General features: G+C 41.7%; 1 protein-coding gene across 1 annotated transcript in view; it reads right to left on the bottom strand.

Moving 5' to 3' along the window:
* TRPC1 (transient receptor potential cation channel subfamily C member 1) overlaps positions 1-13,716 on the bottom strand; it is a 391,431-nt gene that overhangs the window by 337,401 nt on the left and 40,314 nt on the right. The window contains exon 2 of the mRNA XM_078666423.1: positions 3,298-3,452. Within this exon, the coding sequence (XP_078522549.1) occupies positions 3,298-3,452 (155 nt within the window). The remainder of the gene's footprint in view (positions 1-3,297; positions 3,453-13,716) is intronic.

Below are 13,716 nucleotides of genomic sequence, written 5' to 3'. Positions count from 1 at the left end.
AAAGAATACCCAGTGCCTCCGCAGTGACTCTGAGGGAGGCGCTGCAAACATCTTTCAATATGGGCAGATCTGGGTGGCAACTAGATGCGAAGGGGAAAGCCCACTCTATGCCGGCGTTTGCTTATTGGTGCTGTGAAGCATGAGATAAAGGCTGAGTTATTTTTTTAATGGGAACGTCGAGCGTCAATTTGGAGCAACTGCTTCAGTGGATGGCACACCAAGCAGTGCCGTTGTCAATGGCTCCACAGGGAAGGCAGGGCAACGTGGATCACCAGATATGAAGAAACTCAAGGTATGGTTTAATCTACACAACCTTACTAGTATTTGATTGAATGCTCTTATGTATTCTAGTATGATTTTGCCATCCTCATGGTCAAATTTTCTGTGTAGTAAATACAGAATGCAAGATAGGCAGACACAGGTTTGGACATATCCTACAAACCAGTGAGTGTAATTCCAGGTGAATTATACGGCCTGAAAAATATACATCACCACCATGTGCCAACTCATCTTTTAGTACGAGCAAGTAACTCTCTAAAAACTGATCTCTTGTGTGCGTGTGCAAGTTCTGTTTCTGTTAGTATTGTGTGGCTGCTGGAGGAACAAAAAAGAAACAAGTTTATGAGACTCCCAAACTAATAGGAGAATTCAAATAGAATACATCAGATTTTAAAAACATGTGAAACACTGTGGGCTTTGATAAATTTAGAATTCTGTCTTGGATGTAATTTTGCTTTGTGAACATTTTGTTATAAGTATCAATTGGCTTAAACAGTGAAATACAACTTTTGTCATTGAAAACTGTTCAGGAAAAATATATAACTATGATGTTAGTCCATGAATTGGTGAATTCACCTGGGTGTGATTTTCATTATACATCTTGTTGCATTTTTTCTTTACTTCTTTTATTAGAAACTTTATTTTCGAAGCTCTTCTAGTTTACTTGGCCAAAGTAATTTTAAGTTTGTCTGTGGATAGGTTTAGATCTTGCTGCCTGTATAATGCTAGCACAGCAGAAGGGGGGGTTCCATGCAAATACCCATGCAGGCAGTGCAACATTTGTTCTGGGAATTTAATAGGTGTTTAACATTGCTGGATAACTCCATGTCTGCAATGAATGTTGAACCATAGCAGTAAGTTTTCTCGCATTTGATAGGTGCTGCATTGCGGATACTGGGATTTTTAAAACATGATGCTGTGTGTGGGGTTCCAATGTATGCATGCTACAGATCCTAACCTATACTACATCCTAGCCGCACTAACCGAGCACACTGCATCTGTAAATGATTTGGAGCCCATCAAGAAATGGAACATGAAATTTAAAGACTGCACCATAACTTGACGCTGCACCAAAAAGATCAAGTTAAGTGCCATAGACAAGTGGCTCATGCTGCAAACTTGAGCTGTATGAGAACATCAGACCTTCCAGAGAATGGATCTCTGCTCACAACAATACAGAGGGTTTTAGGTCTTGTCGAACACTGCACATGCACACTCTGTTGCAAGATATTTTGTTACCTGACAGTGGGCTTAGAGACCATCCACTGTTTTTCACTGGTTATTTATTCTCATTGTGACCCTCATTTGCTTGCCTCTTATTTGATGTCTTATGTGATTTTTATTTTCATATCTTAAGTGTGTCACTCACTTGGAGCATGGACACATTACTGTGTCCTTACACGGCTCGTTTTTTTATTTAGTTCTACTTTTTTCTTTTTAGTTAAGTACTCTACAAGAGTGTGTATGTTTTATAGCTGTCTCTCTCAAGTTCTTCTCTGACTCCCCCTATCTCCATGGTACTCTGTCTCGCTGTGTGCTTCTCTGCCACTCCTTCTTTGGAGACTGGATCAGTACATACTGTTTCAGGAGATGAGATTAGGCAGAGTGTAACAACAGATTATCTGAAAGTCTTTGACCAGCCCTTTGCCTGTTCTTTTAAGACTGAGCTCACACTTTTTCATTCAATGTAGGAGGTGTGCAAAACAGATTTAATTGCAAAGTTTGTCTGGGGAAAAGGGAACTCTTTGATGGGGCAGTGACCGTAGTCTGAAGTATTTCTTGGGACTGAGCACTATTCAACTGTGCATTTGAGAGCTTGAAAGATGGTTGAAAATACATTTATTTTTCCGTAGAAGTGTCTACAGAGCAGATTTCTCCTCCTACATTTTTATTGAAGTGTAGACAAACTTAAAGCAAGTTAAAGACCAGTCCACATACAGTTGCACAGACTGGTATACCAAAATATATAGAGAAGAAATAGATCAAATATCCCTCATTATAGATGTATATAGCCCTGCACATCAACACGATATTGAAACAAGAAAATATCCTGTGCTGCCAATGAGCGCTTAAAGGCAAACACCAATCAGTACCCAAAAACATGAGCTAGCATATTCTATACGGCCAAAGGGCAGGAGGGGGGGGATAGAACAATCAGTTAGCAAACGTGAAAGGAGACCACAGCTAATGGCCATCTTGAAATATAGCTGCATTTGCAATACGGAAAATTGGCACCACATGAATATATCTCTCATTGTGCTGCCAAACAACTTCTCCTTAACTTCCATTCTAAACAATTCTCAACAATTGGATGAGCAATGTATTAACTGTCCGAGCACAGCAAAGATAAACTAGGTCTAAACTGTATTCTCTTGTGACAAAACATACCTAATTGAAAGAACAAATATGTTTCTGTGGCCAATCAAATTTACAGTCATTTTAGTGTCAAAATGGAGGAGCCAACCATTAGCAAACACAACAGGGGTGTGGTTGTGTCTATATTTTAAAACTAATTCAACAGTGATGAACAAAGTGCCCAGTCACATATGTATTGATGTATTGGTGACCACCATGGGTTGTTTTCAACCGATATTCAGAAGTATAAACAATTGATGTTTGATAGGCAGATGAAAGGTAACTACTAATGAACACATCCGTTTTGTACAGAAAAGGGGAGGAAGTCCCATGTTGGAAAAGATCTCCAGAACAGAAACAAAATTGCAGCAATGAAAGTAAAAACAAGACATTGAAAAGCACTGTAAAGTGAACCAGAAAACATAAAAATACATTTGAGGGAAACACAGTTTTTAAAGATAACATTTACTAAACTATAATAAACCTTATACCTTTGTAAAATTTAAAGTTCATGGATTAGTCAATCAACGTCAAGATTTCTAATAATGATGAAAAAGCCTAACGATGATTAAAAGGGACAAACGGAAATAAACAAAATCTTATAAGTGAATTTGTACTTATGAACAATCTGAAAAGACAAAAGACATCGGTTAGAATCTGTACCTGGCAACCATAGTCCAATAGGACCTGCAGTATATCCAAGTTCTCATTCTCAATAGCTATGGTGATGGCGTTTCTCCCAAGCACATCAACAGAGTTTATGTTCATTTCACCTGAGCAGTTTTCTTCTAAGAGTTTTTTGACCATGTAATAGTCACCTTAAAAAAACAACAACAACAAATGTTAGCAAAAAACGAGAATATTATTTGTCTCCATGATCATGAAGTCTTGTTGCAAGAGTGTGAGTGCTGTACTTGCCCTGGTTAAGGAGTACCAGCACAATTCAACTAATGCAAAAGGTATCTGTAACCCAAATGAATGCATTATGCTTTGCACATTTAACATTGTATTGGAACCAGGCATGCATACCAAATATGTAACTATGAAGGTGACATTTCACACAGATACAACTGACTCACTCCAGTATTTATATAATATTCAGCCTGCACATAGTCTCCCCCAGCTCACCATAATGTCTAGTAAAAGAAACGTAAAGTCATTGGAGCATGGACTGCTGCTGAATCGAATGGCTGACTGAATATACGGCTACCGGTACCTCATTGCATGTCCCAACAGAATACTGTAGAAAAGCACTGACTTGTGTGCTAACATCAGCGGTGTTAGGGAAGCTACATAATTATGCATATATCAAGCTCTCAGCCACAGGAGACACAATCCTCATCCTCTATAGAAAGCTGCACTAGTAGTACCTTGCTCACCCAACGTCAATAGCTAAAGCACTCACGATTACATTGTGATGAATTCTTGAAATGCTCTGGTATATGCAACCAGAATGTTGCCATGCTGAAGAATTAGAAGTCTTATTTGGACTTTGGTGGATGGAATACTCCAAAAATGTGGCGAATGTCCAGTCTGCCATATTACAAGTGCATTAAAGCACATAGCACTTTTAATACAGCGAATGGGACATCCATCACATTTTGACATACCAACACAATCCATATTTTTTTTTATTTTAAATTTTGGGGTGCATTTTTAGGATCCTGCTATGGGTGTCAGGGTGTGCCCACCCCACCTCCTCATATGGTTTTTAGATTTGTATTTACAAGTTTTTGCCCCATGACTTGTAACGGCAGCTGCAAAAGAAAATTTTCTTTTCAGGCTCGCCAATCAGAGTCTTTGGGAGGGAACGAAGTCAGAGACGAGTCTTATTCTGAATCACACTGAACAGTGTCTATAGTAAATACAGACATCAATATACTAAACACGACCTTGGCTAACAGGCCCCAAAAATGTGTAGTTCATGTAACAACAGTGGTCCTTAACAAACTTTATAGAGCATTCCGATAAAGTATAGCCCACAATAAGTGCTATATTCAAAAAGGTGTCCAGCCGGACACAGAATTTACTCAATGTAATAAATAAAGGAGTTTTTCAAGAACAAACAATACAGTGGGATCCAATCCTGTATCCAGTACAAGAAAACATAACATACAAAAACAAATAAACAAAAAGGTTTTTCAGGCAACAAGGGAAAAGGATGCTCCTGGACAATGGTAATACACAAATAAGCTATCCAAAATAGTTAACACACTAATAGAACACAATGGTTTTACTGTGTGTAACTATATAAGTGGTCGACGGCGTTTCGATCCCTTAGAGCGGGTAATGGGATCATCATCAGGACTGCATATATCACATGCCTGAATAATTTATAAATGCCTGTAGGAAAAATAGGGTAGAAAAGGCAGAGGTAGGCTTTAAGGGTGGACACATCCAGCATTGTTGTACCACATTTTGAAGACGATCATGCAATGTGAGGCGCCCTTGGTAAGATTAAACATTGCTCAATTACATAGGAAAGGAAAACAGTAAAGGGAGCAGTGTGGAGTCCTAGGTAGAGCAGTGAAGAACTGTAGAACCAATCAGAAGCTCTCCTAGATGAGCTAATACGGAGTGTTGGCGAGACGGTGCGGGATCGGGAATGAACCCGAGTCGTGATGGGGCGCAAGGTATGAGTGTGTAAGCGCTGTGCTCTCGTGCTCGCGTTCAAAAGTATACCAAATGCGATGAGGCCTAATCCGGTTCGAAATAGAACCTGAGGGGAAATAGTCTAGGGTGAAAGACACAGTGTGCGAGACACAAGTATCATTAGAAAGCGTACACAAACCAGAGAACAAAGTTAAAATTTCACCTTAAAAGGCCATTCAGAGGTATTTAGAAGATTTAGGCCAATCCCAGAAAACTTAGGAAACTGAGATAATTATCTTTCTGAGCAGCAGCAACATTCCTTTCTTCTGAGATCGCAGCAACGCGCGACGGGTAAGCTAGTCTATATATATAAAAACAAATGTGTGTATGTCTGTCTGTCTGTTTGTCCTTTATGCATTACTACACCATTCATCCGATCGCCATGAAACTTTGGGAAGTTGTTGAGTCCACTCCCGCGAAGGTTCATGGCATAAATTTTTTTTAAATATCGGCCCCCCCCAGGGCCCTCATAATCTTTCGAATACTGATGTACACACCAGACGGAAAAACAACGAATCGTGTATCCACAAGCACTCGAATAAATAAATAGAATTAAAACACCATTCATCCGATCGCCATGAAACTTTGGGAAGTTGTTGAGTACACTCCCGCAAAGGTTTCTGGCATAACTTTTTTTTAAATATCGGCCCCCCCAGGGCCCTCATAATCTTTCGAATACTGATGTACGCACAAGACGGGAAAACAAAAAATTGTGTATCCACAAGCACTCGAATAAAAAATAGAATTAAAACAGCATTCATCCGATCGCCCAAAAACTTTGGGAAGTTGTTGTGTACACTCCCGCGATGGTTTCTGGCATAAACATTTTTTCAATATCGCCCCCCCCCCCCAGGGCCCTCATAATCTTTTGAATACTGATGTACGCACAAGACGGATAAACAAAAAATTGTGTATCCACAAGCACTCGAATAAATATATAGAATTAAAACAGCATTCATCCGATCGCCAGGAAACTTTGGGAAGTTGTTGAGTACACTCCCGCGAAGGTTTCTGCCATAAAATATTTTAAAATATCGGCCCCCCTGGGCCCTCTTCATCTTTCGAATACTGATGTACGCACCAGACGGAAAAACAAAAAATTGTGTATCCACAAGCACTCGAATAAATAAATAGAATTAAAACAACACTTTGAAATGTTTTCCATATTAAAATGAATAAGTTTCAATAAAAATGACACAATGTAAATTGAATGTTATCATAACGAGTTTCCTTGAATTTCCTTTCTTCGGAGATCGCAGCAACGCGCAACGGGTAAGCTAGTTATTTATAATAGAAAGCAGCCTTGTGATGTACGTATAGATTAGTGATGTTATGGATATGTAGATAGCCCTGTCGCCCCATGGGTGGAGATAGAACGCCATTTGTACATTGTGCGTAAAGAGGTCTTGTACATGGTGTTCGAGGCATCGTGATAATGTTATGTGAGCTAGATGGGTAAACAAAGAAGTTTCAGAGAAACAAATCCAACATTTGTCATGCATGCAAATAAGTGCAAAAGGTCACAGCCGAAATTTTATTGTGAAAATAGAACAATGTAAGAAATGGCATGCTTGACTCCATGGGCCTAACCCAGGCACATAACAGGGGAAAAAGACGTATAAGTTTGTCATGTTGGGAACAATACTTCCTTAGAGAAGTATAGCAAAAAAGTGAATATGATCACAGGAGCCAAGAGTGCAGGACTAAGAATGCTTCTAAAGAGAAGAACAGCAATACCGTGGTTACGACCATGGATGCCAAGACTGTAGGCCTGGTTGGGAACATAATTGAATTGGCGACATCAGACGAAGAACAAATGGAGCGCAATAGACACAATGAAAAACTAACAGAAGACCTTGAAGTGTTGGAGGAGATGTTGAACAGGCGAGTAGCATCCTCGTACACAAGACCGCAATGAAGAGACAAGTAGGTAGTAAAGGGCACTTGGGAGATATAAAGATTGTGGCCAGAATCAATAATGAATGAGAAACTACGAAAGTTGAGATTACAACATGCCGGGGAAACATTACTACAGCAGTTATTTTTCAACAGGTTTAGTTTTATCCAAAGGGTTATGACAGAGGATCATGTTTATTTAATAGTGAATGAAATAAATGAAATATATTCTTATCAAACAATAATCTATACACATCCGAACAATATAGATAGATAGCATAGAATTGATGACAATTCCCTTGTTTTCTTATTTAAAGGGTGACCCAATTCCACCCTTATCGTTCATATTGGTACTCTGAAACGCTTAACACATGTTCCTCTAGTTTAGCCTGGCGGCTTTTTGCCACTCTAGCAGGACTGAGCAAAAGATGTATTATTGTGAAACAAATTGGGGTATTGTGTGAATATTGCATAGTGAGGGTTCACCTGCATCACTACATAATACTCCACCTTCCTACAAGGTGCGACAATTATATCAAACACTCTGCCAGGGCATTACTAACAGATTTTTTTTCTATGTGATCTGGTCCTGCCCCACATTATAATCATATTGGGAGCAAATTGCCCGACACCTGGGAGTACCTTAGATATGAAGACAGCTGTGACACCAGAGAACTGTCTGCTGGGGGATTCCATCACCCAAGCCAAAAAAGGCAGGTAATAAATTATTGGACCTGGCCTTTGTACTGGCTACAAAACAAATTGCAATGACCTGAAAGACACATACCGTTGGTGGTGGGCAGAGCTGGAACATTGGCCAGGGCGGGAGAAGAGGCCCTGCTTTGAGAAGAAGCAAGTGGTCTTGCTTAGACGACCTCTATCAGATAAGTGGAAACAGATGAATCTGGGCTTTATAGAGTATTCTGCCTCATCCAGGGCTTATACTATGGGACCCGCTGTGAATGATGAATAAAAACAAGACCACAATATAAATAACGGCTTACCTGAGGCAGCGATAAAGTGCTGATGCCTTCCTAGGAGTTGTGTGCCCCTAACTAACTAAACAAGCTATGCACTTGCAGCTCATCATAATACTATATACAGTGTAAAGATGTCAGATTAACAGGTTTCATACTCATGATAAGGGCCCAATTTATATGTTGGTGGAGATTGAATCGCAACAGTGGCAGAGTTCCCTCCCCGCCAACCTAATGGTCCGCCCGCTCAATTTAAATTCGGGCAGGCCATATTTTGACCATTGAGGACACTACACCATCTCTGCTGTTATCAAACTTCTCGACAGCCCAATGGAGTAAGGGCTGTCAGAGTTTTGACTTTACGCCCACCCACCTAATATACATGGAAGGACATACAGCCATTTTTCAAAACCATGGAAGTCTGGGGCATGGAAAAGTACTCAATGCTTCCCTTGCCACTGAAGGAAACTCCCACGCCACTTTAGTAAAATGCAATAAATTATTTGACACCAAAATGACAAAAATCCTATTAGAAGAACTTTAGATATGTCATTTTAAAGATTCAGGTAAAAATAGTGCTTTAAAAATAAGTGACGACTGGAGTTATTTGGTTGCACCAGACCGGGGCAAAGCACAAGTTTAGGTTGACTGCGATGGAGCGTGGGTCTGATACAGCGACCAAGTTAGGCCCAAGTCAGGCCCGCTGAACAAAGTATCTTAAATCTTAAAAGGAACTGCCAGGTCCTGTGCCGCATTCCGGTAGTTCCTAAGCAGTGCTGCGATGCGTCACGCTGCATCAATTCTGCTAAGACCACAGCTGGGCTGGCACAGTACCTTCAGGCCCACTTCCAAGGGTCTAGGACTGGGGTGGCACCACTTAGGGGGCAGGACTAACAGCAGGCAGTGTCCAGGTGCGAGGGTCAAGGTGGTTGGAGACTTTTCTCACCCTGAGGCTCTGATCAGGAATTCAGCCAACAAGCCCCTGGAGACACTCTGGTGTTCCTGAGTTCAAAATGCAGGTCATGTCCTTCTCACTGAGACAGCAGGGCAGCAGAGTAGCAGGGCATCAGGGAAGTCCTTCCTTCTTGCAGCAGAGCATCACAGGTCCTTCTTCTGAGTCTTCCACAGGTCCAGAAGTGTACCAGAGAGTTGGATCTGTGGGTGTATCATGTATTCCTGGTGCCCACTTGAAGTGGGAGAAGCTTCTAGAGGTGTCTGGAATTTTCTGTCTACCAGCCGTGACGCCAGTTTCTCTGGGGGCATAAAAGACTAGTGCGAAACCCTTTGTGAGTGAGCTGAGGCAGAGTCATTCTGATGTGCAAGTGTGGTAGGTGAAAGCTCCGCCCCCTATCAAATCACAGATGGACCATCCTTCCAACAGCCATTCCCCCATTATCTCACTGTCTGGAAGTAATACAGCAAGACCAACTTCCAGCTACACCTAGTTATGTGACCCAGGATAAAGACTGCAGGGACCATATGGTTAGAACAAGAAAGTGCCAACTTTCTAAAAGTGGCATTTTCAGAATTGTGACTTAAAATCCAAATTTAACATTAAAGAGGATTTTAAATTCAATTCCTTGGAAACTAAACTCGATTTTCCTACCTGCCCCTAATTGAAAGATGTTACTTAATAAATGTAATATGGTAATTTAAGAGATTTCCACTACTAGAACATATAAAAGTTAAAAGTACATGTCCAACTTTTAAAAATACACTGCACCCTGCCCTATGGGCTATGTAGGGCTTACTTGAGGGTTGACATATATGTAACAAAAAGGACGATTAATGTCTGGCGAAAGGTTAAGTCAAATGGCAGTTTAAAACTGCACACAGAGGTTACATTGGCAGGCCTGAGACATGTTTAAAGGGCTTCTTGAATGGGAGGCACAATGAGTGCTGCAGGCCCGCAAGTAGCTTTTTAGGTCGAGCTGGAGAAAGCAATGCGAAGCATTGCGTCCAGCTCGACAACTAATGTCGCCCGCCTCCTGGGAAACTGAGACAGGGGTCGGGCACGCGCGGCGATTGGTATCTGTGGATGCGCACGTCCAGGCCGGCGCGGTGCACAACTCCTGCCTCACATTCCCTGAAGTGCGCAAACACACACACACAGCCACACTCACGCATGCATGCACACACACACACACGCGCCCACGCAGGCACACACACTGCATACACACACACGCGCCCCCCCCCTCACGGGCGCACACACACAGCCCCCCCACCCCACTCACCATGTCTCTTGGGCTCCTCTCGTCCCGCGGTGGTGGCGGCGGCGGCTGCACGGGTTGGTAGGCTAATGTCCGCGCTATATAAAAATTCACCGAATAAAATAAAATAAATACAAATGTATCCCATGACCGTTCTCCGATCATCACCCTGCCCCTATCCGGAGCCTTACTCTAAACTGTCACCATGTCGCCGAAGGATAGCACCACTTCTCCTACTCCAATCTGGGAGTGGGACTGGCAACCGTAGAACCTGCCTAGGCCCCAACGGGCAGTCGCAGCCCTCCTACGTTTAATGATCGTCACACGTTCCTAAGAAGTATTTCGACGTGGTTTATTTACCGCAAAAGCCCATGCTGAATCCCCAGCAAATGAGAATGTCGGAAATCTGGGCATGCAGCCTCTCCAGCCAATGAAAAAGTAAGAATTCTGTGCAGCGCTCTAGTGTTAGCTGAGCTACCCCTCAACCCGCCTATCGTAGCTTACTTTACATATTCCGAGTTCAACCTAGTCACGTTCGAATCCAATCATATATTCAGCACTGGAATTGGTTACTATGCGACCCTGACGTACTGAAATGACGGACGAATGGTCTCAATTTGTCCGAATTTAAGACTGCTTTTATGGACGGTTACTGTAAGTAGCCGGCAGGTAGTTTCCTTAGGTTTATTTATATTTTTTCACAACTGTACTGCTAAAACTGAGCTGGTAAGCAGTACTATCTCGAGTACAGCTGATGAACATTAATAAGGCTTATTGGTACACATGCAGATTACATTCCCTCTTTAGTTTGCATGGATAACCGGGGTATACAGTGGGACAAGAGGGCGGAGGGTTTAACGCATAGTCAGGGGTATTGAGCGCTATATAAATGCAATTTCAATAAAATAAATAAAACGGCAGTCAGGAAAACCCACCACCGCCATAAGCGGTGAAATCAATGGGAAGACGGAAAAAAAGCAGACCAGACCCTGGGCACAGAGAGATGAGCAAATATATTTTGTATGTCTATTTTCCAGTCCTATTCATTCAGGATGCAAATGTTGATATGTTACAGATTGACCACCCCTCTATATTGTGCCAATCTCAGGGTAAGTTACACATGAGCTACCCTGCTGAACGTGAGTTCTGGTGATCATGTTCTTTCTCTTTTTCTGTTTTTGGGGATACGGTTTTGGGGTTCATCTTCTCTATGAATCTTTATGTTTTTGCCAGTGCTGTTTTTAGGCCGAGCATGCTAGACAGTGCAGGTTCTTAATGCGATTATTATGGACTTACCTACAGCTTCCAGGAGCTTATTATACCCGCCCATATTTGAATTTGGCAATCTCATTTGCTTGCTTCTTATTGTCCCATCATATGTTTTTTCCTCCCTGGAACATAGTCTTGTTGTCATCTCTTTGGCTGGCTGCTACCCTTTCACTGTTCACTTTTAGGAAACTACTTTGTACTTCGAAACCTATCAGACCGCTGCTGTCTGGTTGCTTAAGGACTTCTTGGTGACTTTCTGAACACCCCTCCCCCGCCCCACACTCCATCCCTCGCCCCACACTCCATCCCTCGCCCCATACTCCATTCCTCGCCCCACACTCCATCCCTCGCCCCACACTCCTTCCCTCGCCCCACACTCCATCCCTCGCCCCACACTCCATCCCTCGCCCCACACTCCATCCCTCGCCCCACACTCCATCCCTCACCCCACACTCCATCCCTCGCCCCACACTCCATCCCTCGCCCACACTCCATCCCTCGCCCACATTCCATCCCTCGCCCTACCACTATCTCTCGCCCTCCCTCTATCTCCCTCTCGCCCTCCCTCTATCTCTTGCCCTCCCTCTATCTCTCGCCCTCCCTCTATCTATCTTTCGCCCTCCCTCTATCTATCTTTCACCCTCCCTCTATCTATCTATCGCCCTCACTATCTATCGCATCACCATAGCATTACTCGGCACCACCACAGCATCACTCAGGGGCACCACAACATCACTATGCGCTACCACAGCATCACTGAATGCCACAGCATCACTCGTCGCCGCCCCAACATCATTCAGAGCCACCACAGCATCAATCTGTGCAACCATTCAACAACAAATGATTCAAATATGTTCTCTCAATGTTTCAAGCTTTATTACAAATGTCACAAAAAGATGTTGATATTTCACTTCTGTTCTTGGATTTTGTCACAATAAAATACACTGAACATAATCTTCACAAAAGTTATTTACAAAAATTTAAGCTATTAAGCTATTGCCATTATAAATTACAATACCTTTTATTTAAGTATTAATTATTTAAAAAAATTAAAAGCCATTGTTATTTGTAATATCAATACATCTAAGTCACTTAAATACAACACATATTGCATTACAAATGCTATAGGTGTCACTTTTGCGAAAGTTACAACTATTGGTATTGTAAATGACAAAGCTATTAATTTCGCTAATTTCAAAACCAACACATAAGTAAATAATTTGTCATTTGCAATACCAATAGCTCAAACTTTCCTGATGGGAGACCTATTGCATTGCAAATGCTTGTTAATTTATAGGTCCTGAACACATGTAGTACCGCTTTACTAGGGACTTACAAGTAAATACATTTGCCAACTGGGTGAAAGCCAATTTCACCATGTTTAAAGAGGAAGCACAAGTACTTTAGCACTGGTTGGCAGTGGTAGAGTGTGCAGAGTCCTATGGCCAACAACAATAAATTCAGCAAAAAAAGGAGGAGTAAGGCAAAGAAGTTTTGGGGAAGACCACCCTAAGGCTGATGGATCTAACACTGTCAATGCTTGAAATGTTTGTTTCTCCAGCAGACATTAAGTTTATTTGATACAATATTTGTATGGAAAGAGAACCTCCTTTCCAAAATGCTTATACAAAATTCCTGAAAACATGTTATTCAACATATGCTATATGGAACTAGTAAAGTTGCTGTGAAACAATAAAACGTATAAAAAGAGGTTTAAAAAAAAATAGAACACTCTGCTGCCTGTGGGTGTAATATGAACATCTACAAGTCAGATTTACACTACAATCTGTTTAACAAAGATATCAGGTCACACACTTGAGTAGTATTCCGATGTGTATCTACAAAGTAATGACGCTATATTCCATGGATCTGGGAAACGTTTCTGTGGTTTTAATACAAATCATCAAGTTGAAGTGCATAGGAGCAAAAAGCATCCAAAATTCTACACGCATTTCATCCTGTGGACTTATTTATAGTTCAGATATGTCTGATCGAAAAAGTAGTGTTGAGTGAAGGAATGACTATAGTTACTATCAGTACAAATTTCCTAACTAGGTTTAGCCATACTTTGTAAGGAA

The sequence above is a fragment of the Lissotriton helveticus genome, chromosome 11 (assembly GCF_964261635.1).
Source record: "Lissotriton helveticus chromosome 11, aLisHel1.1, whole genome shotgun sequence".
In the NCBI taxonomy this organism is placed as follows: Eukaryota; Metazoa; Chordata; class Amphibia; order Caudata; family Salamandridae; genus Lissotriton; species Lissotriton helveticus.
Note: the sequence above shows the minus strand (reverse complement) of the source record. Positions and strands in the feature narration are given on the sequence as shown.